The sequence below is a fragment of the Poeciliopsis prolifica genome, unplaced genomic scaffold (assembly GCF_027474105.1).
Source record: "Poeciliopsis prolifica strain line A6 unplaced genomic scaffold, Auburn_PproV2 SCAFFOLD022, whole genome shotgun sequence".
In the NCBI taxonomy this organism is placed as follows: domain Eukaryota; kingdom Metazoa; phylum Chordata; class Actinopteri; order Cyprinodontiformes; family Poeciliidae; genus Poeciliopsis; species Poeciliopsis prolifica.
The window spans coordinates 3483505-3507523 of NW_026562397.1; the positions used below are offsets into that span (position 1 = coordinate 3483505).

The window sequence follows — 24019 nt, forward strand, 5'->3', positions numbered from 1 at the left end:
AATGACCCTGATGAAGCAACACGTTCCTTTATCCTCAGCTTTTCAAGAATCCAACTCAACGGAGATGCCACGGAGCAGCGGAAGCTTGTGCGACATTTAGCCTCCAACGTTTGTGCCAGGAAGTCATCCTGTGGCTCTGATTCAGCTCCTGAGGTGGCAGGAAGGCACGTGAAGAATGTGTGTCTGACAGCAGGGCAGCTGGGGCAGGAAGCTCCGGGGAAAGCTGGCGGCTCGCTGCCCAGGCACCTGTCCTGAGTGAAAGGCTTCTCTGTGGAGCCCAAACAGGTGTCGGCAGAGACGTTTAGCCCCTCGCGAAAGACAGACGCTCACTGAATCGGCCATCTGACCAACGGGGGCCCTCGTCAATGTTAAGGTCACTGCCCAGTTGCGTGGCTTTCTTTTTTCTTTCCTGTTGAATTCAGACAACTGCTTCCTTCCTGCCAAGGTTCCTCGGTCCCGCTCTCTTCAGCTCAAAGAGAGCCTCAGTCAGAAAAGCTTTAGCGCGCTGAGCCGCCTCCTTCCTGACTGAGCGGCAGATCCCATAAAAGGTCGGCACAGGAAGTACTCCGTCAGGTGCAACTCCAGATGTCAAATGTCTCCAGATGTCTAAAGCTGATGACCCTCAACATTTTTCTTCTTTTTAAAGCAGTTATTGAGAGTTGTGGCAACGTCAGCAACCCACCAGCAGCACCTTTTGTTTATTTATCTGCCTCGCTGCTTTAAATCACTGTGTTGCTCCTAAAGCAGCCGAAGAGGCTCGTTGTTTATCTGCGAGGATTCAAAGCAAAAGCACTTCCTCCTGACAGTTGCCGTGAGAGACGGGTGACATCTCTGTTTGTTGCTAATTACTCCCATTGCTCTTTGTTTTTTTTTTTTTTTTATTCAACAACTGAAAAATCTTGTCATCTACCTCATTGTTGCTCCTGGAAACGGGAGGGGGCAGGTTGCAGAATTTCATGCCTCGCGCGAACAATGCAGCTGAGGCGTTCCGAAACAAAGGAGGCGATCTGACGTCAGCCCCCCTCGCCTCGCCGAACAAAGGAGCCACATCCACAAAGCAGAGAGGTGGACAGCAGAAAGGACAGCCGGGCGCTTGAGCGAGTGCGGCTCTCCGTGCTGTTTTGGTCTCGCGTCACGTGCGTGCGAGTCTTCGCACACGGTGGCTGATAAGGTTGGCCTGCAGCACGTCTGAGACGTGACTACACCAGCTGATCCATGCCTGTTTTTGTTTTTTTTTGTCATGTAGCCCACCGATGTGTGTAAGCCATCCCCTTTCCCTCCCTGTTTCCATGGACACAAATCTAAATTTGTCCCCTGCACACCTCTCAGGCGTCAATCGAATCACCGACAGAAGCCTTTATGCAAAATTCAAAATAGGACGGATGTTCGGGTTATGTAAGGCCACGCTCTTCCAGGGAATGGAACAGCGGCGACGAGGCAAAGTTCAGACATTGCAGAGAAGGAAAAGGTTTTTTTTTACTTATTATTATTTTTCCCGAGAGGAACCGGAGTGACTCACAACACATCAGACTCACAGCTGTGCCGCCAGCACTCCCCTCTGCAATAAGGCTGAATCATACGCTCTGACAGGGGAAAATCAAAATGATAAGCCCTGGAAATCTGCACCTTTGAGCTCATGTGATGCAACAACAAATGTGCTTATCAGTTTACCGGCATAGAGGCTGAGTCGTTGTGTATGTCTTCATGAACTCTGCATGGGTTGGACTGGCTGCCCCCTCACTAATTCATCTGGCCAAAGGTGCACTTCTGGGTTTGGACCGGAATAGTTCGCCTGCACAGGAAAGCTGATAACGGCTTATTCACACCTGCTATCTCATATGCGGGTCAGCTGCAAAAGGTGCAGGTTCGTTTCGTGCAGAGTTGTTTATGTTTCCCGTTCCACGGAGGTACGAACCTGTGCAGAACGGGAAACGAAGACGACTGGTGGATGATGGTGGATGATGGCGGATGATGGTGGATGATGGCGGAAGCCGACGATCTTATGTAAGCGGGGATTTCAGAGCGTTTCTCAGCCCCAGAAACATTCAAATACTCAAAAACGCACCAACTGATACGCTTGGCTTCTTAAATTACCAGCTGGTTTTGTTCACTCAGTAATCCAATGCTACTGAATAGCTTTGTCGTTAAATCTACTTCAAACGTACTTGATGTCACATACTTTCTGTACAAAAACCTTTTAAATTTCAAAGTTAGAACAGATCAGAACCTTGTGTCTCAGGACCTTTCCTTCCAGCTTGTGTTCTTTTAGAAAAATATGTATTTGTGATAATAATATCTATTATAATTAACCAGTTTCAAGAAACATTTGTCTTTTCTGTTATGCAATTTTCTTACTTATTTGAGCATCTCTGACCCTCGATAAATACTCCTGTTAACATTAAAGGACGTTAGTGAGTGTGACACTAGAAATATTATATCTGCTAATTATCTCATCCAAGTAGTTCCTTCTGATTACAATATTGCACACACGATTGCAATCTGATTGTGCAGGTCTGACACCGACAAGCTTCAGGTCTTGTTCTGAACATTTGGTATTCACGGGAATGGAAAGATTTTAGTCACTTTGCTCCTTCAACATTTAAGGCTATTGTTCTGGTGATAGTGCACTGTTCAAAGCAGTGCCATCTGCCATTGGACATTTTGTTTCGAGCATTTTGTTTCATACTGGCACATTTCTCTCCCACATGAAACCCGGAGATGGAGGTATTATTAATTTAGTGCAGTGCGCCACAGCAAAGGGAGAAGAAAGCAGAAATTTTTTTTTAAAAACAGCTCAAAGCCACACATATTCTTCTTTTTCTTGCACCGCCACATGCATTAAGATAGCAACTGACTGACAACAGCTCCACTAGTGCATTGCGATTCGACGGCAAAAAAAAAAACAGGCAAAGAGCAAAACATTCAGCTGGTTTACAGGCTTGATGAAACACACGGAATCCTGCAGCACATCTACATTTCAAGGTTGTCAAGATCAAGCTAGCATAACTGACCTACTTCCCTCGCTTTGTATTTATTATTTTTTAATTAAAACTTCTTTGATTTTTGACATGTTGCACCTCCTCATCTAGTTGTCCTAGTGTTGACAATCAATAGCAATTAGTTTCTTTTGCACGTCATGTGTACATTTAAGGTTTATTACGTTATGTTGACAACTTGACAGCGAAAACCAACGGTTATCATCGTCGCTTTCGCAGTTTTGTCCTCTCCAGCAGGGAGCTGATAGACGAATACCAAGCTGTCTTCCTACGCATGCTGACTAACGCAATTTAAAGACTCTTTAATCCACAGCAGTACCTTCACATGTCTCATTGACTTGAATAAACCTCCTCCTACTCTTCAGCAAAGTATTATGTTTGTTCCCTTTTAAACACTGATTCACCACATCATTTTAAGCCATGTACACAACTAGTATACTTGAATATTGCAAAGTCTTGCCAAAGTCGCTGGTTTGCAGGTCACAAAGTCATTTTATTGGAAATGTCAAGCTAGAATAATTATTTGCAACTCCAAATATTTAAAAGTACTCAGGATTGTCTTTCTTCATTTTGTTTCCCATCTGCGTTTGGTAAATAAAAATAAAGCACTTGATTTGTTGTGTGTGTAAAGTATTATCAGCTCTGTAAGTGCTCCCTGGAGACAGGCGGATGTAGCAACAACAGCTCTACTCGAGCATTTAACACGACACGTTACGGTGGTCTGCTGTTTTTGTTTTTTTTTCCTCTCTCAGCCTGTTGAAAACACACTTCTTTTCGCATGTTTTTCAAAGAAGTTTCAGTCATGCAGCATTCAAAGAACTTTTTTTTAGCCGGAGAACGACGAGAGCTGAGTTTCTCTGAGGCTCCGTTTTCACTTGGGCATACAGAAGATCTGCACGCATTGAAAGAAAACAAAAAAACCAACAACAGTCGTCTTTGTTCACGTTGAGCTTCGGGAGTGAAAGTCGGCCCCATAAATAAGTAAACCAAAGACTTCTCTGTAGCATTAATGTGATTTATGATGAGAGCGGCAGCTCATCATCCTGAAACAAACTATTCTATTGGTGCTGCTAAATTGTAAAACCTTTGCTCTAAGTGGCCTTTGATTGATGTCACAGCTGTTGGCCAAGCCTAAAATAAAACGTTGGTAATCTTTCCCTCTTGGTTTGTGGTGTTGCTGGAACTAACCTTGGCCGATTTTGAAGACAGAACGAAAAGATGTCGAGTTTTTCTGTGTGTTGACGTAACAAATATGCTGTGTAAAGCAATTATACGTAAATAGAACGTGTGTTACTTTTCATTAAATCATTGAATTTTTCCATTTTGGCTGAATTCATGTCCAATGAGTTTTTTGTTTTAACTCAGGGCTGCATCTCCCGCTCTGCCTGTATAACAGGATTTATTGTGAGATTTGAATCCTTAGCTAATCCATTGTTTTCGTAGAAGAACAGCTTCATGTCTGGGATTATTAAATAGCAAGGGAAAGTTTGCAAATTTTGTAATGTTTTATGATTAGAAAATCCTTTTCTTTGGATTTAGTGAGCATTAAGCTCCTAACCATCCCAGGCACCATCTGTCAGGTCTTCTGACAACTTTAAATGCCAGTGCTGTGCACCACATGTTTAGAAGATCGAAACAGGTCAGAGGATTTATACCACTTATGCCAGATATGGGGCTAGCATTACAGCTAACAGCTTTGTTTAACACATAAAGGTGTTAATGACATGATTTTTTTGGCAAAGGCTTTTACAGGGATTGAACAGACAGAATATGTAGTGGTAGATTATTAAATAGAGATGTTTGTGAATTGCCTTTTTTTTTTATTGAGGCAAATTAGATGTTTTTTATTCTCTGCTAATTTAACCTATAATGAAAATTTCAGTCTGAGAATTACTTAGACTAGAATGGACCATTTAGCAAAGCACACCTGTATACAAATTAAAATGTGTTGCTCTAAAACAAACTAATCTTAACAAAGTAAGTTTTAACAATTCCTAATTAAATAATCAAATAAGAAATAATCAGTTTATCAATGTGCAACACATGCCATGTCAAACGAGCTGAACTCAATCAGGGTGACCTTAAATAAATTCATCTAAGCCAATTCTGAAATTATGAAAATTCATTTTATACGTTAAGCCAATCTAGGCTAAGTCATGCAATGCTAAGTAAATCCAAGCTAACCTCTTTCTAATTTGTTGAAGAAAAAAGAAAAATTATACATTTAATAATAGTCAACTTTCGAAAGCTTTAGTGAGCCGAGCTAAAGCAGTTTCTAAGAAGTGCAGGTTCATTTATTTTGTCTATGTCAAAATAAGACCTGGTGAACAAAGCTAAGCTAATAACAGCTAACCCGAGCTGAGTGCTTTCTAAAATAAGGATAACAAATCGTTTAATAAATAAAAAGAGAAAAACGCAAAACGTGTCTGCCTAGCAACAAACTACAATGAATTAATATAAGCTCACTGGTCTTAGCAAATTAAAAAGTTAAAATATTCACGTCTCCCAATATTATTCAGTGTATCTTGTAGTTATTGTATAAATGTCATGGAGGTGGTTTAAAAAAAGATCTTGAAATTCAACACTGGTCCGTTTAGCTTACGTCCTCTTACATAACTCATTCATTTTAGAGACGCGGCACCGATTTAAAAACTGCATTTCATCTCGTCTTTAATGATTTGACTGACAGCTTGAGCAGAAGCTGGAAATACACTTCTCCCTTCACACTTAATCTGTGGTAGAGCTGTGATTTCACGCTGCGCGTCTGGATGATTGTGACTCCAGTAGCTGATTCATTGATGCTACTTGGAGGAAAAACGACGCGACTGTGTTTGCTGCTGCCTTCCCATCACCATATGCAGCATACAGTTGGCAGCCACCTTTCCTTTTTACTAACCCACTTTTTTTTTCTTTTTTCTTTTTGGGAGCTTCTTAGATCGTTTAATTTCATGGCAGGCATTTAAATCCGACTGTCTTCACTGCAGATAGTCCTTTTCAGCAGACATCTGCCCTCTGACGTGGAGCTAAAATTAGAACAGCCATCTGTGATTAAACCAGCCAGAATTTACATCTGCATGAAAGAAAAATAAACTTTTATAGGCTGTAGACGTTTCCATTTGTCGCTAAATAGCACTCTTTGCTTCTTTGGTATAGCATTTGAATCCTCACAGTAGTGTGAAAGTGAGTTGTAGAATCGAGAGTGGGATGTTTCACACCTTCTGCAACCTTGACGGCAGCTTTTAGCACTTCTTTGCGGGCCTGTAGGTCCTTCTCACGTCTCTGACATGCCAGAGCTATGGACTTTTCATTGATCTCCAAATTTGGTCCTCGACTTACCGCTCTTAAACCACATCAGATGTAAAGTGTGTCCTTTCAAGCCCTCCTTTCCTTTCATGTACGTAGGGCAGACCATCGCCTGCGTGGGTACGGCGCATGTATGGTGGTCTCTTCTGGGTACCGTGTGGGTGAGGGTGATCGCTCTCACGCGTCGGACTGAACTTTTGCTTTCTATCATCCACTCATCCATTAGGAACAGCAATGATGGGGGAAAAGGATTTGGTTTTCCGATACTCTAAGCTTAATCCAAAACCAGAGAATCCACAATCGTTACGAAAATGGTATTTGTTTGATTTTAAGCTCTTTCTTGGATGTATTAAGACTTTTTTAACAGTCTTATTTTTTAGTCTCTCGGGGTAGAAGGAGGTCACTCAAATGAGCAGAGACCATTATTAGGCTCCATAACTCTCAGGCCTTTTGTGATTCACCCATTTTACAATGTACTGCATGGTCCAATTCTCTAACCAGTAATGTACTAGATTTATGATTTATGCCTGTATTTATACATTGTTTGTCAGAGCTCACAAGTAAAGACTAAAGGCTTCCACATACTTGGAAGTCCCATGCAAACTGTGTTAGTCCTCTGACAGTTCAGATTCTGTTGTTGAGCCTCCCAATTTGCCTAGATAGATTCCTTGTGACAAATTCCTTCATTCCCAGTCTAAGTTGCTAGCTAGACTCCTAGCCTTGTTTCTTCTCCACTAAGGCAGCTATGACACACCCATCAGTGCAGCACACAGTGATAATCATGCTAGTTGCGCCGACTCAACTTTAACAGCTCGGTCTCGGTCTGCCGAGCAGTTTTCTGTGTGACAGAGAGTACCATCACGCAATCGTAAAACACTCCCGCAGTGTTAATAGACGGAGGCATTTGGACCACCCAAGTTTTTTCTACTCTGCACTGATCCCTAATGCACTTTTACGAGTTTTTTTTTTGTGTGTGTGTGGTTTCGGTAAGTGACGATCTGACGGGACAACCTTTCCCCCCGTGCGACATTTGCTTCACTCCTCCTGACCATCGCGCCGCAGGCGTCACCCCGGGTCGTGTCCGTTGTGCTTCCTGATATTGCTGATTCAAGTCCTGTCAATGCTACATATAAGAATTTGATCATTCTTCATCTACATTTGCTGAATGGAAACTGAACAATCAATCGCAGGAACAACCAGTTTCACTTGATGAAGGGACAGCAGTGCCAGGGGGATTATGACCTATTCATCACAAAGCCACAAGTTAAGGTTTCTGTGAATATGGCAGCAGCCAAGAACTACACAACGAGCACCAGAGCTTCACAGGAACATCTTCATTAGCATGTTAATAAAACAAACTCAAAAGGAAGAAATTGCGTAAATTGCTCGCAGATTACTTGGAGACATGAAGCTTAGCTATAAAAAGGCCACAAAGCTACCAAGTCTGGGAATTGACCTCTCAATATGGGGTTCTTACTACTTCTACGTCAGACACTGCCTCATGATGAAGTTTGGTTGTTTTAATGCGCCGTTTCATCGGCTCTCTTTCATTTTAAACGAAAGGGTAGCGCTACAGGGTTAGACTGGGACTCTCTGAAGACATCTTTCACTTGGCAGAGAGCCGAAAATAACTTGTGAACTTTTGAACTGTAAATCAAGACATAATACTCAGAACTTGAGTTAAAATCTCTCTAGAAATTAGCATATTTAGCTCCCCTAAAGTCAAGCTAAGCTTACAAGCTTTTAGTATTATCATAGATTAGTTCAGTGTATTTTTCTCTCTCCCTTTTTATGTTTTAGGAACTCATATTTAGATCCTCAAAGTCAAAAAGTTTGAATCCTGTAAATTCATAAAATTCCCAGAAGAAGCCGAGAACCAGGATGAAACTCGTCGGGTCATGAACATTCCCGCAGCGATATGGGCTCCATGTCGGAGTCCAATCATGCTGATGGAGGACAACAGTGTGAGGGGGATTATGACTAGTTATAAGCTCTGTCTCCCCTCCACTCACACTTAAGAGTGGATTATGCCAACTCGCAGGCTTTTCCTCTCATCCTGCAGATGGCTTCTCCTCCTCCCTCTGACCCTTTGCGTCCAGCCTGTCCCTCATTTCTGGAGCCAGCCACCCTCAGGCAGGTGGCGCTCCGTCCACTGATGGCTGCAGTCATGTGTAGAGCTGCGTTTCTCGTTGCATCATATCTCATCTTTTTAACCTCTCACTAATTCAAACTGGTTTCAGCCATTAAAGTGAGGACGGCCGTCCAGTGAAGGGAGGGTTTTGGTCAGCCCTGGAATCGCCAGATAAGATAAAATGCATTTACGACAAAGTATTAAGGCCACGCTAAGAAAAATACAAAATAAAAAAATTGAGAATAAAGTTGTTGTGGTTAATATTGAATTGAATAATATTGTCAGAATAAAGTCGTACATGAATAGTCATTTTATGACTATGTTCTCATCAAATATTAACTTTATTCTCAAAATACTGACTTTCTTGGAACAGCATGTCATTATTTCCGTAATATTAGGACTTTATTCTTTCAATTTTCATAACTTTATTCTCGTATTACGATGTTTTTCTTGTAATGCCACAAACTTATCCTCGTAATTACAACGTTATTGTCATAAAATGATAACTTTATTCTCATATTATGACTTTATTCTTGTATGACTTTTTTCTCGTAATACTATGAATTTGTACTCGTAATATCACGACTTTATTCTCGCGATTTACGAGTTTGTTCTGGTAGTTTTGTGTTTTTATTCTCTAGTTCTTCTCACTCCGGCCCTGATTCTCTATTGTAGAATCTGAAAGCCGACCTCTGAAAACTGGTTCAGAGCACGACTGTGCAACATGAACACAGCATTCGTAGTCTTTATCTGGTAAAGGTGACATTTCAGGAAAGCAAAGCAAGGTTTTCCCAGCGACCTCGCTCACAGATGGCCCGAGCTCACAAACGTCAACGCGGCGAGGCGCGCCGGCACGGAGAAACCGAGCTCATTACATAAGCAGTGACGACAGACGCAGCGATCGCGGCCCCAGGTGTTCTGGCTCAATGCTGCGTTTTACACAGCCGGAACATACTCTCTGTCCAAATCACAGTCCAGCAGCATCAGAATCCGATTTGTATTTTGTTCGGTTCTCTTTTTAAACTGCGTGCAGCTCGTAGTAAAAGCATCCTTTCATTTGTTTCTATCTGGAGCCACATCGCTGTGAATGGGTTGCATGGGGCGCAGGGAGAGAAGCCAGGGAAAGAGGCCAGATATCCACCCACACACACACACTTTAGTAGTAGTGCCTTTCTTCCACTTGCATCATTTTTTTCCCTATTTGCCAAAGCAACAAGACAAAAATAGTATTATTTTTTTTCTTCCTAGAGAGAGGAGCATGAACTAGAAAAGAGCTACAAAACGAACATAAAACAAATGTAGGCAATGAACGGATCATTTTCCGCTTATCCTTTCAGGCTCGTCTGACAGAGAGCCAGGCGTGATTTATTTTGGTCTTTCTGATGAGCGTGACCTGCAGACTGTCGGCCATTGTTACTTCACTTCAGTCGGGTGTGGGGAGGAGGATGAGGAGGGCTTGAAGCCAGAGATGATCCTGCAGGTGTCAGGTTTCAGGATAGTCACTTCACTGCAGGCTCCCAACATGTGCATGTCAAAAACCACAACAGAAAACGAGCATCAAATTTCAAATGAGAGCCTGTTAATTTGCTCATTTGAATCTTCTAATATGTTTGGCTGATTTACAAAAGCGATCCAAAAAAAAAGAAGAAGCACAAGATCAAAATCCAAATTAAAAGCGAGAACTATTGTTGTTTTCTTTATCGAAATACTTTGTCAGTGCATCCATGGACAAATCATTTACCAACAGCTCAAAAGCTTCTATTCTAAAGGACAATACAGTCCAAAAGTCTTGAGTTACTTGCTTATTTTGTGGCAGTAGTCGCATTTATTATTGTTTTTTTAGGCGGCAAAATTGGCGGAGAGAACTGGGCTTCCTTCAAAGCTCCAGAAGTTGGTAGTCAAACCATGGATGTAATATCCTCCATCTGTTGCCGTTACACATCCTACTCCTCAGACTGCGATGTAGTGGTCTTTATAAATCGTCCCTTCAAATTTTCTATTGTCTTCTTTTCACAATCCTTAGAAGAATGTTTATTTGTGCTTGGTAAGCCACTTAAATCTGATCTATGATTTGATGTTTAGGTATGAAAGTTCCAAGAACTACTAATTGTGGTGTTTTTTTTTAAGTACAGTCCCTTTTTGTTCATAGTTCTGAGACGTGTTGATCTCATCACTTCGCAGTCATCTTTTGTTTTTTTTACCATTTACATTGACATTTATTGGTTAAACTGGACATAGATTCATAGATAAACATGGCATTGATTTCAATGGATTATGAACTGGAACTCTGCATCTGCAAATATCTAGTCCTAAATGCTCAAATGTGTCAAAGAATGAGCATTTCTAATGGGGATAGTCCTGTATTAACAGCTGGTCAGAAAACGAAGGAAAAGCCATTCAGGGAGCCTGAGAACTATTGAAAGTCTGGCTTTTGGAAAGTTAGAAAAAAATAGTTGCAGTTTCAAACTTTCAGTATTAAGTTAAAAAAAACTTTTTAAATAAATAAACGTCTACTTGTTACTACTAGTTTGTCCATGACCAGTTATTCCTCAATCTTTGGATATCTGGACTTGCTTATACTTTGCTAACAGGCGCCGTTGTGCAACATGGCTCTGACTTCCTGTTAGTCTTTAACAGGAAATAATCTCCTTCTCACCACAGGTATGTGAACAGCTCATTACGTAGGCATTGCATCTCACACGTAGAACTGCGTAACAGCATCATTCTGGAGGGGCATCCTGCACAGAAAGAGAAGCTGCTTTCAACCTGTGGGCAGGTATGGGGATACGCTCTGTGAAAGTAAAGCCGCTCCTCCCTGTTTTTAGCCTAATAAACTCGGTGCCTGCCGAGCGAAAGCCAAGGTTACAACTTTTTCACATTTCAATTTGTGTGACATAAATGTCTGGGTCACTTTTGTCCCAGTTTGCGCTACACTGAAGAAATGCTAACCAGTAGCTCATTGAGTGTCATTTGGAAGAAATTACATCAAGTTTATGGTTTGTGGACTGACAGCTTCAAAGGTTTCTGGGAAAACACAACAGTCCACTGTTAAATCTTTGGAAAAACATTTAGCTTTCTTTTTAGTGAGGTTTCTCTTATTAAAGTGGAAGAAGTCGGGGTATAATTTACGCCCAGATTGAATTTTTTTTTTTCATGTGGAAACATGCCGTACAAACAGAACACCGAGATGTTGAGGCATTTAAAGCTAAATCAAGACCCAAAAATGCATCTTCTGAAACGTTTCTGAGAGACACGAAAGAAGAGAAGAGCTTTGTGAGCGGAATCATACTGTACAAGGACTAGGACTCATAAACCCAAAAAGAAACAATTTTATGTCCCATTTCCAATTTCCGACTTTGTTCTGTTAAAACAGATTTTAACCAGTTCTGTTTCATTCTAAGGGAGCAAAATATGAGAAGATAAATGAGCAGGATTTTAAAAATGTTCTGCCATCAAATGACCTGAGGTCCCATCTGCTCCTGATATTAAACCGATCCTGAGATAAACTAACAGTTTGATATAAGGAGCAGATGGGACCTCAGGTCATTCGTATGAGAAAACAGTTGCTATAAAAATTGTATTTACTAATATTTTAAACAAAGACAAATTGGGCAAAGAGTTGACATTTTAAAGCATCTTCAGCATCTTATATTAAGAATTAGCTTGATTAGCAGCGTTATCATAGCAAAAACAGAAGTCTGGACTTGCTACAGGATGGACGTTAGCAAGTCCACCATGTTCCATTTCACAGGTTGAAAGCTCAAAAAAAAGAAAACTTAAAAGAAAAAAATATACTTTATTAATTACGCCGTGTCATAATCTATCATGGAATATTGAGTCACTTTTAAGGCATTTCTGCTCAATAGGCCACAAATAGAAAGGTGATAATCAGCTGACTCCAGGTACCAGCCAATTTCTTGATTCATTTCTAATCTATGCGTCCTTAGTTTAGGTCGTGCCACATTATGTTACGTATCAATTTGAACTCCGTTGTCAAACATGCCTCTCTCCTGGCCATCGTCATCGTTATAAACCGGAGGATCAGACAAAGAGGAAATCCAGACTTTTCACACAGATTTTGAGAGATTACAGTAACCTGCGTGAGATGAAGCAGAAGTCTTGCTTTTCTCCAAACTTCCTGAGCGAAGGGTTTGGTTTCAGCCTGCAGGCAGCTACTGTTTGAGAAAACTAACATTAATCCCAGTTGTAGTTTAAAAAGACAAGAAGGTTTGGCATAAGCTTGAAGATGAAAGCCAGTAGAGGTGAATTGACGGTTCGGACGAGGCTCCCAACGCCTCCAGAGTTGATGGCAGCGGCAAGACTGCAGCACTCAGCCCGTCTGAGTGCTGCAGTCTTGCGCTCCCTAAAGTGTTTGGTTGGGTTTGTTCAGGGCATCTCGTCGGTCGTTCCTACCTCTCTAGTAAACATGGAGGTTTGTTTAGGAGTCTCTCTGTTCTGTTAATCGATGGGCCGCGCTTCAAGGTTACTCACGGGTCCCTGACTGTCACCAACACGTCCTCTGTGTGTGGTTGGGGCTGGTGGCTGTCACTTGGAAATACAAAGCCCCGCTTCCTCCCCATGATTCGGTCTGCACCGGTGAGATTAATCTGGAGGGATTTGTACCTCTCGCCGTCTGCCTGTCAGGAGCGGCGCGCAGAGGCACCAAAGGATGTTGTGACGGCTGTGTTGGTGGTGTGAGCTGGATGAACGGATGCTGCCTAAGAAGATTTGGGGATGAGTGGGGAGAGAGAAAGGGCAATTATACAGGGGAGAGGGGGCAGATATGATGTGAACGTGAGTATCTGAGCAGACGGAGGGAAGTGGTTAAATTTTAATGAGGTGATTGTATTATACAGTACGGGGTCCAGACAGAGCTGCTCCCCTGTGACCTCTCATCCCCACACAGATGAATTTGTCCCTGGATGCTCATTGACTTGGCAGTAAATGGTAGCTGTTAACATATCAGCCTAACTTGGTTTAGATCATTTATTATTTTTAGAGGCAGTTTCTTACCGTTGAAGCTTTCATGACTCTTATTATTGGTAGAGATATTTCTAAATCCTGCATTTTTCCTGACAGACCGGTTTGAAACTCAAAAGGAAACAATCGAAGAAATTTATTGTGCTCCATGTAGTCTCCTTGTTTCATATTGTAAGTCCTGCTCTCTCTCACTCTCTTGCAGCCTGAATGAGCTGCAAACATTGAACGTGAACAGAACTGTTTAATTTACATTCTATAACATCCTGTTTCACCATTCGTGCTTTCACTCACTTCACTGGTGAAAACCTCACTCACAAACATATACATTTGTTTGTTTAATTTTTTTTTTCTTCACCAAACCGGTTCTGAAGCTCAACTGCTGCCTGTGTTTGCTTTAGCTCTTTGTGTTTACACTGAGGCAAAATCTGGCTCTCCGTCCCCATCGTCAAATAATAGCCTCTTTCAACGACCCAGAATATTACTTTAGTTTTTATTCTTCTTCATGTAAGACGAACCTGTAAAACCGCCAATCTTCATCATTAATAAAAAGTCTGATTTGCATCAAACTAACAGAAACTTTCTGTCTCCTTTCAGCCAGCTGCTTATTTTTTATCATCCACCATTCAGTGCTGCCTAGAGTTGCTCTGACAGGGAATGTTTTCCGCTGAATACATAAACATAATTTCAGAGTCAGTTTTCCTGTGTTTTGATGTTAGTGGACATTGTTAATAACACCTGGTGTTAATGCTATGGTATTTGCCGTCTTTCTCTGGTACCGATCACATCAGAGATCAGCTGACTGGGAAATTTCGCAGGAATACCGAGATAAAACAAGATGAATAGTGCAGCACTGCATTCCTCATTGTATTTACTGCACGAAACGCTCACAGGGACACAGTGATCCGACTCGATGTCGACTCCGGTGTCAGCAGCGGTTGGGCTCTGGAAATGCTTGAGAAGAGAAGCTTTCGTCCTGTAGACTCGGTTTAATTAGGGACCGAAATTCCAACAATTGTTACATTTTCAGCTGCTGCAGTTCTCTTCCACACTATACCGTGCCAGAACTTTTCAAGAACCTGCTCCCCTCTTTCTATCCACCAAGAAGCACTGAAGGAAATGACTCAAAAACCTCAGGAAGAGATTGAGCGTAACTTCTTCCTTATGAAATGTAAACAGCAGAGAAGGGGCATCAGATTTTAGTGATTGTAGGACTTCTCTTTTTGTCTTAAGCAAAAGACCACAAGCTATTTCTCCTTTGAATGCAAGACTTGTGTGTTTTATCTTGGTTGTATTTACAAGGAACATCCTGTTCTTTAGTCGACTTCCAGCTCCGACCCGCTTTGCTTTCACATATCCATGTGAACCGCGTCAGAGTTCACTTCAACCGAACCGAGACTTAGGGTCTTAGGCGAACCACTGATCAGGAAAAATTATGGCCATTAGCTGATTTGTAACATTCAAATAAAGCCGTAGCTCTACCACACGTCAATGTGGTTTCACCGAGTCGATGTGAATTCAACCCACGAGCGAATTGCGTGCAGTTGTTTGCTAGTGGTGCTAGACACGTAATCGTCTCTGCAGCCAGGACAGAAATCATCCTGACTCTTTGTGACTCTGCTCTTTTTCGCCTTTCTGCCTCTCAGTGTCTCAGAGTGAGACGGGGATGTGGGGGCCGGGGCCGTCCTTCTGCGTCTCCCTAATCCCAAGCCGAGGTCCTGTCACTTCCCATCTCCTCCAGGGGTCTACGGTCGCGGGACATTCGGAGCTGGCTGACTGTTGCGCACGCTTTGGCGATGACGACGATGAGTTCAGTAAATGGTTTCACACAAGAGATGCTGAGTGGCTTCCAATCGATCGACCCTCCCTCACGGCCCACTGTGGTTTTGTTAATTGGTCTCTGGCTCACTGCTGACACAGTAACCCTAATGGAGAAGAATTACTGCTGTCCCGTCACGCATTAACCTCCCTCCTCCACCCCTCTTTCCATCCGCCCTCCCTCGCTCGCTCTCAGGCCTGACCTCTGCTCCCATCCCCCCTCCCGTCGCCGTCAGCATCAGCAGGCGCGTTTCACAGCTGGGTAGACGGAGATGGCAGTGCACACACACTCCCGTCCTGTGTTCCTGTGCCTCGGGGACATAAGGTCAGGTGACGCTGATGACCGAATTAAAGCACTAAAAGGCAAACACTCTCTGAACAGCACTGCTCCCTAATTAGTTTAGCTATAACTGAGGCATGGTCTGGGTTAGGGAGGCAGTTTTAGTAGCTTTGTGCAAGGTTTGAGCTTATATGCAATATGTTGTGAAAATATTCACACTGCTTTAACTTTTTCACATTTTGTCACATTAAAACCACCAACTTCAATGTATTCTATTGGGATTTTATGTGCAAAGCAAGGTACAACTAAAGTATAGGGGAAATGAAAACTTGAATGTTGTGTTGCGCATTTTTATTATTCCCATTTTACTCTGATACCCACAGAGGTAAGCATCTCGTGTAACTAATTGCCTTCAGAAGTTGGAAGATTGGAATATTTCAGTGAATAAGTTAATCTCAGGCCTCAGAGGTTTGTTACAGAACATCAGTGAACAATGAGTTTCATAAAGACAGAGGAAAACAGCAGATGGGTCAGGGAGGAAGTCATGGAGAAGTTTAAAGAAAACTTTCCAAGTCGAGAATGAGTTAGGGTGCATTCACACCAGCCCCTTTTAGTCTGCTTTATCAAAGTCTGGTTTGATTAAAGCAGGTTTGATTGAAGGTTTGTCGACAAACCTGCCGACTGCCAAGGCGTGAACACACAATCAAACTCTGTTGCAGACCAAAAAGACCAAACTCTGGTCTGCCTGTACATCTACGTCTTGGTTCAGATGAAGTGTGTGGTCCTGTCTGATGTAATACCAAGTAATGTAATGCTCCAAAAGTAAGAATCGGACTAAAGAGCAGGGCATTCTGGGTAAACACAACCACAAAAACAAGAGAGTCTAGCACTACATGGAGAAATGGCTTGTGGTCTTTTGCCCAAGACAAAAAAGAAATCCTATAACCACTAAAATCAAATGCTTCTTCGTTTTTGTCGACATTTTGCGAAGAAGGTTTTGCTCAGCGTCTTCTTTAGAGGTTTTTGTGTCATTTCCTTCAGTGGTTCTCGGTGCAGCGCCCCTACAGGCGTGGAGGTGAACAGGTTTTTCAAAAGTTGTGGTTCATTTGACGCAGTCAAATGTAGTTTGAAAGCGAACCGCAGCAGCTAAAATGGAACAAATGTTAACATTTTTTTCCAAAATTCAACCAAGTCTACCAGACTATTAAGTATGAAAACACCACAAGAAACAAAGTGCACATCGTAACTATCAGGACAATTACCAGTCTCACAGTCGTCTTTTTTTCATATATTTTGTACTAATAGTGTATAATTATTGCATTACGTATGTGAAAGGTCGATAGTGAAGTTAATTTTCTCAAATATTTTTGTTTTATTTCCATTTGTTTTTTTTTTTCTTATTCTTCTGTTTTCTGTTGCATGAGGCTTTGATGCTTCCTGGCCAGCTCATTGCTGGTTCTCAAGGAACTTATCTGGTTAAGTAAAAATAAAAGTGTGATTTTTAGCTTCCTCTGCAGCAGCTCTATAGCCGCTCTATAGAGCACACTGTCCGCGGGGGGGAGTCGATAAAAGAGCTTATTAAAGTCAGTTTGCTTCATGGCGCATGGAAAAGTGTGTTCCCTGTACGTCATGCAGCGTGATGAGTCAGAGGAGTTTTCAGAGTAAGAGTGAGCTTGACTGAAGACTAAAACTTTGTGCTCTGCAAAAAGGCTTTTTGACTTCTTGACTGCACTTTTGTGGTTCTTTAATTCCTGTACTGTATAATTATCCGCATGTTTTTCATAAACCAACATTTTCTCTGTTTTGTTTCGCAGTGAGGGCGTCTTCAAATGTCCAGAGGATCAGCTGCCTTTAGACTATGCCAAGGTAGGACGGATACACCGGCCTGACACTAATTCACACCACAAACTCTTGAATTATTGAGCTAACAGCGTTTGCAAACTTGTTTGCATTTGTGCACATTCCTTGGAAGTCTTGGAGCAACCCTACTTTTAATATTTACACTCATAACAAGCAGCAACATGTAACAAGCAGCAACATGTATTAGATTGAAACAGTGAGGCGTCCCGTTGGTTCGAAACTCTACAAACACAGATGTAGCTTTCTGTGGCTTAGGCATGGACTGCTACGGGATTGTTGGAATAACACAACCTTGAGTAAAACATGCCGGTTTCAAAGCATTTATCCAAAAATTTAGAATGTAGAGCATAATCTTTATTTTTTTTAAACCAGAAAGTCAGCATTTATTCCTACTGTTGCTAAAACACTCAAACATTTTGAGTTAGTTTTCTCTGTATGATTTATCTTTTGTTATTTGGACTTTCATACCAATACCTGACCAACAATACAGAAGGTACCCACTAATTGTAGTAATACTAGTTTTGTTTAGGTTTTTTTTGTTGTTTTAACAATTCTGCTATTTGCTAGTTGTTTGACAGAAACAAAGTTCATAGCTTAGCAGCTTAGTTTCCACATCATGATTCTGTGATTTACATTGGACATATTGTCAAACTGCTGAATTGCTTTTTTTTTGGATATATATACATATAAAAGATGGACGAGTTGGTAGCGTCCTTTTAGCAAGTGAGAATGAACATGTGGTCATTGGATGCATTACTCTTTGAAAACTCAGTGTTAGCAAAATATTGACAACCAGAATATTAAAAACCCCCTTTAAAAGCATGTTCACAAAACAATAAGCAGTGACCGAAAGGCAGCATTGATGTTATTTTTTTTTTTCCAGTCGATGACTCCGTTTTCAGCCTACTATAGATTGGTTCAGAACATACTTAACAGAACATGACAGCGTTGTCATTTAGCGGTGCAAAATCTCAGCGGACAAAGATCCCATGTGGAGTTCCTCAAGGCTCCATTCTCGCCCCACTTTATCCAATATCTACATTCCCGCTGTCAATGTCTCTTACCATACGCTGATGACACACAAATTTATAATTCTGTGTCACTAGATATTATTTCTGTCACTGAGGACACATGTTGGTAATATCATAGATTAGACGAGCCAAAGTTTCCTCCACTAAACTCATAAAAGACAGTATTTGTTGTTTCTGTTCCCCAAAAATACAAGGTTAGCTAACCAGTTCAGTTGTTTTTGCGGTCACTTTGTAAATTTGTTCAAGTTTATGAGAAAAATCTAGCTTTTAGTTTCAAAAAAGCATAACAACGAGAATTTACGATGCTGACCTCGTCCTCTAGAATCTCATCTCCAAACAATAAACAGACGTCGCATCCATCAGCTTTATTCAGATCAAAATGTTTATGCAAGAGGGACATTTAACCGAATAAACATGCACTGCTTTACATTTTACTGTCATATGACTTAATGTGAGCACGGTATCAAATCTCTTTAGCGTTTCAGATCACTAACATAAAACAAATACGAAAGTTGTTTAGAAACAAGACAAAACTAATCCAGTTAAAATGGATGTTTGTTTTTTCCCCCCAAGAAAATTGCTATCATCTGCTCCTACGTGGACAAATACACCGTCTCAGAAGAGACGAGCAGTTATAACAAATCTAGCGCACGTGAAAGCGTGAACTCACGCGAACCCTGCAAACATCTGGTATTGCTTTACGTATCTCGTACGAAGGCATCAGGCTTTGACAGGTTCGAACTGCGTCTGGTTAGACGCTGTTATTTTAACAGCTTCACATTGTTAAAATAAAAACCTGAGGGTTTGTGTCTCTGATTTACTGTAGTGCATAACGGCAGTAAAACACTTCTTCGCTCCCAATTTATTGAGGTTGCAATTTATTTCATTACACCAGAACATTTATTAAAACCATTGCACTCAATCACTCCCTGAGCAGATTGAGAAATAAATTTCAGTTTCCCTCCAAATGTAACGTAATCAGATTGTGCTCAGGGAGGGGGGCATAAAGACTGTATTCAGTCAAGACTCTCTAACGTGTGATCTCTGCTTTTCAAAGCGTTTCAGGGACACGGAAGAATCATCTCTTTTTTTTCTGCTACAGGTTTTGACATATTTCTCAGAACAGTGTTTAGTGTTAAAACAAACATTTCAAAAGCACACAGACGGCTTATTCGAGCATCTTGAGTGGCAAGCAGTTTTTGGGAAAATATTTGATAAACTTCTCTTTCGGTTAAAAAAAACAAAAAAACAATCCGTTTCTCGCAGGAGCACTAGACTTGCATATTTGTTTGGTTGGGTTCACCCAGAATGCCCTGCGCTGCAGTGTCCCACTTTTGGAGCGGTCTCCAGTCCGCTTGGCGTTCACATATTCATTCAAACCACATCAGAGTTCACTTCAACCGAACTGAGAGCTGGGTTTGTAGACAGGCCAGAGTTCAGTTTTTGGGTTTGCAACACAGTTTGGTTACGCTTTCACTCCTTCCCAAACAAACCAGACTTTCTAGACTGTAGTTTGCTTTAATCAAACTGGACTGGTGTGAACGCATGCTTAGTGTTCTCAGGATGAAGAATTAGCTTGGGTGTCCTCAGCTATGTAACTGACACCCTGAAAACCTGAGATGTGCAAAGGCTGGGCAACACGACGCAAAGAAAAAGCGAAAGTGGAGATGTTTACATTCAGCGGTGAACCTGAACTGCTGCATGATCAGCGGGCCCCGATGCTGGGAGCGAATGAAGGCGCCTCTAATAGCAGGAACTCCCTTAAGGGGGGAGGGAGGCGCTCATGGCACACCTGTCAGACATTGTTATTTACCAAGGCGCTCCCAGGCTCCCAGTCGCCTGCAAATTACCCCCATCTTGGTGGTCTCCTGTCAGGGTTATCGTAACTCTCACTGCACTCGGTCCCTCCTCTTCAAAATAAAAAATAAAATACAAACGAACAAACACATAAGAACAAGTCATTAAACGATTGTCCTGCTGACACTGCTGCTGTAGCTACGATGAGAGCTGAAATCGCTGCTGCCGACAGAGTAAACGCCCAACTTGAACCGAAGAGCTTAACCTCTCTCTGATGAGCTGGAGACTAAATTATGAAAAGGTCATTATTGCAGCCTTCCAAGCAGATTCTAAGACTGGAACAATGAGAGGTTGTTCTTTAATTTCCCCCCCAAAAATAGGTTTATTACAGCAAAATGCTTTGTGGACAGGAGTGAAAGGCTCACATATCTGCCCTTAAACGTGACCCAACTGAGCCCAGTTATTTTAAGACATTTCCAGGTGTGTTGTGTTTTTGATTGGACGTCGCTTACTCATGTTTCAGTGCGGGTGCACGTGACTGAACAAATCACAACTCAACAGCCAGGCTACAGAGGGCCGTTGTGACATTTGTTAGGAAGTGGCTTTTCTTGTTTGACCGAATTTTTTTTTCCCCCACCGGCGTGGGGGGACGGAGGCTTAAAAGCCTCAGGACAGCGACTTGATGGAGAGGATTTCAGGGGATTTCAGTGGAACGCAGTCTCCTCCTCATTGTTCAGTGACCACAGATAAATACTTCTCTGCCTCTTTAGTGCTTATGTCTCTCTCTGAGGTCTCATAAAGTCATAAACTTCTTCATTATCACTGCAGTGGCAGGCCTGACTCACTGCTGCAGTGTAGTAAAAAAAGAAAAAAAAAACAATTATGTGAAATTCCCTCATTTCTCTGTGCAGCTTAGTGCAAGCTGTGTCGCCTTTCCAACGTTTTGGCGCAGCGAAACTTTTATTTCTGCCGACAATCTTGTGGTTTTAGTTCAGTCGGGGATGTTTAACGATGCTCGAAGAATTCTCACGTAAGCTTTTTGTTTTTTGTTAGTTTTTTTGCGCCTTTACTACCACTGTCAGGCTGCCACTGTTTCTGGTTAAACTAGACCTGGCAGTCAGGCTTGATTACGTGTCAAAGTCCAAAAACAGAGGGACTTTATGATTAATCAGGTGAATATGTAAACTTTCCTAAAAATGTAACAACTCAAGAGCTGAAAAGAATCTAAACATAAGCTCACATGTCAGGGGAAAATAATAAAAAAAAAAGTTTAACTTCTGGCTTTTGCTGATATAACTGTGGGAGCTAATTCTCAATTTTTATTTTTTACATTAAAAAAAAAAACTAATTGGTCTTGTACCCTCAAGTAAAATGTTTTGAAAGGTTAAGGAACTATATGTACATCGGTAAATATAATCATTAGGCATAACGGCAATCGGATGTCGACATCCTAAATTTTCATATCAGTGCATCTTTAGAAATGAACATTTAAAATATAATTTTCCAACCTTTCTGCTACAAATCGTCATTAGTTGCTTATCAGTCCCTCTGGTTCTTCGCGGATAGTCACGCAAAATCAACAGATCAAAAAGTCACACTTAAGTGCAGAATTTCTTCCAAATTTCCAAAGTTGCAATAGAAATTTCGTTGAATCCTGTTCAATGACAATAAATGCTATTCTATTCTATTCTAAAGTCGCACCACAAGATTAGATTTTGATTGCAAAACACGACAAAGACATTTGTGAAACTGGATTATTTTACTTTGGTGGAAAAAAACAAACAGTGTGGCTAGCATTATAAAAAGAGCAGTCTTTATGTTCATTCCTTAAAATGTACATATTTATCTTTTTTTGAAGCTTTACAACCATTTTCAAACAAAGCTTAGCATTTGCCTATCACCCCTTGTGTAGGATTAGCACAGTTAGCATAGTTAGCATAAGCTAACAAGATTTCTCTGAGGTTTTTTAATATGTGGCCAACATTTCCAGATCCAGAATATTCCATGGCAGACAGATAAACAGAGCACCTTAGCTGTGCTGTGTTAAGACTTTTTTTTTTTTTTTGAAGTCTTGCTCTCTCTTGCTCCCTTGCAGCCTGTACAATATGCAGACATATTGTTGTACATGCAGCTTCCATGTTGAAGTTTCCATCCCTTTATTCCTCAAATTTCATTTTTCACTGAGACTCAAATGATCCATCTTAACTACTTAGAATCTTCACTCATGTAATTGGCAAATACATCCTACGTTTTTCAAGCTAATGTCACATTCAGCCAGGTGGACAGAGTTTCACAGGACACACCAGACACAGATGACATCCCTCAAAATGCTACCATTGTCAGTGAACAGCAGCAGGTGTCTGTATCTGTCCGCCCTGACCTCGTGCCACGTTGCCACCCTCAGATCTACCCGGACCCGGAGCTGGAGCAGCAGATCCTGGCGCTGCCCATCCGCTGCATCCACAGCGAGGAGGGCTGCCGCTGGACCGGACAGATGAAGCAGCTGCAGGTGAGAAGACGCTCTCTTCTCTCTCTCTTTCTCTCCGTCATTCACTCGCCCGCTTCGGTGCCCAACAAATGGGGCGAGTCTGCTGAACGTGCGGCTGCTTCTCCTCCACCGCCAGGGCCACTTCTCCACCTGCGCCTTCAACGTGATCCCCTGCCCCAACCGCTGCTCCGTCAAGCTGACCCGCCGCGACCTGCCCGACCACCTGCAGCACGACTGCCCCAAGCGCAAGGTCAAGTGCGAGTTTTGCGGCAGCGAGTTCACCGGCGAGGCCTACGAGGTAAACACTGCTCTCTTGTTTCTTGTTTGTTCTTCTTTGTGGTTGTGTGAGTTTGATGGAAAAAGAAACACCTGGAGGGAGATGACTCATGGTGTCTAATGAAAGCAGTACCTGTTAAAAACAGCTGGAAGAACTTGGGCCTGTGCGTCATCGTATTAGGAAAGTATTTTCTGGTAGCACGAATGATGGAAGAGGAAACAACTTTTTAACTTTTTTTTCTTGGCAAGTGAATGGAGGGGCCTTGTACTCCTCAATAACACCTCTGTTGGTCCTGACTGCCTTCGATTTACTCTCTCTCCCTATGTACACATTTCTAAAACCACTACCTTTCACTTTCAAATAAACAACAAAAAAACAGTTAGAAATGTTACATGAAGGTTACTATCTTTCTGGTCTATCTACTCTCCTTTTCTTTGCTCCTGCCATTGTGACCTGCCTTTTTTCTTCTGTGTTTGAGTCTTTTCTCTTTTCTTTTCTTTCCTTCTTGTCTCCAGTTTTGTGGATTCCACCTTATAAGTGTAAATGTCTTCCATAAATTCACTGATTATTGTTATTATGTTACATTTTAAAATAAGCATAAAGAACTGAGACGTGTGGGAACCCTTACAGAAAGGATAACCCTGTGCATACAAGGGCAGCAATGAGACACAAAAAGTTGAAAAGTGTCAAAACTTTTATTGCCGTCTTCCGTATTGCCTCCAATGAGTTGGGTCTCACAGCAAGTGGCGATGACTTTTTCCTTTCTCAAACATTCGTCCAGCCTGTCACTCATGATAGACATAAAGTTCTTGCTAGCTCTCCTATTGGCTCTTAGCCAGCTAACTGGTGCCTAGCTAGCTACCCGTTACTGGTAGTCTCACCTGCAACAGAGGTCGGCGCTCAACTCGAAACTTTCGCTCAACAAAAAAATACCTACATATACAAGAATATGTGAGATTAAATAGTTTTGTCACGACACAATGTTAAGATCTTCATTTTAGACGTGTGAATTTGAACTTTTTATGGATGCTTGAAGTTTGGATTTGGATTTTTAATTTTTT

General features: G+C 41.7%; 1 protein-coding gene across 2 annotated transcripts in view; it reads left to right on the forward strand.

Annotated features, from left to right (window-relative positions):
• The window catches only part of traf4a (tnf receptor-associated factor 4a), a 43940-nt gene that overhangs the window by 13923 nt on the left and 5998 nt on the right, over positions 1-24019 (forward strand). For both annotated transcript variants that reach the window (XM_055045359.1, XM_055045358.1), the window contains exons 3-5: positions 17320-17371; positions 22598-22702; positions 22818-22979. In XM_055045359.1, coding sequence (XP_054901334.1) covers positions 17320-17371; positions 22598-22702; positions 22818-22979 — 319 coding nt within the window. The remainder of the gene's footprint in view (positions 1-17319; positions 17372-22597; positions 22703-22817; positions 22980-24019) is intronic.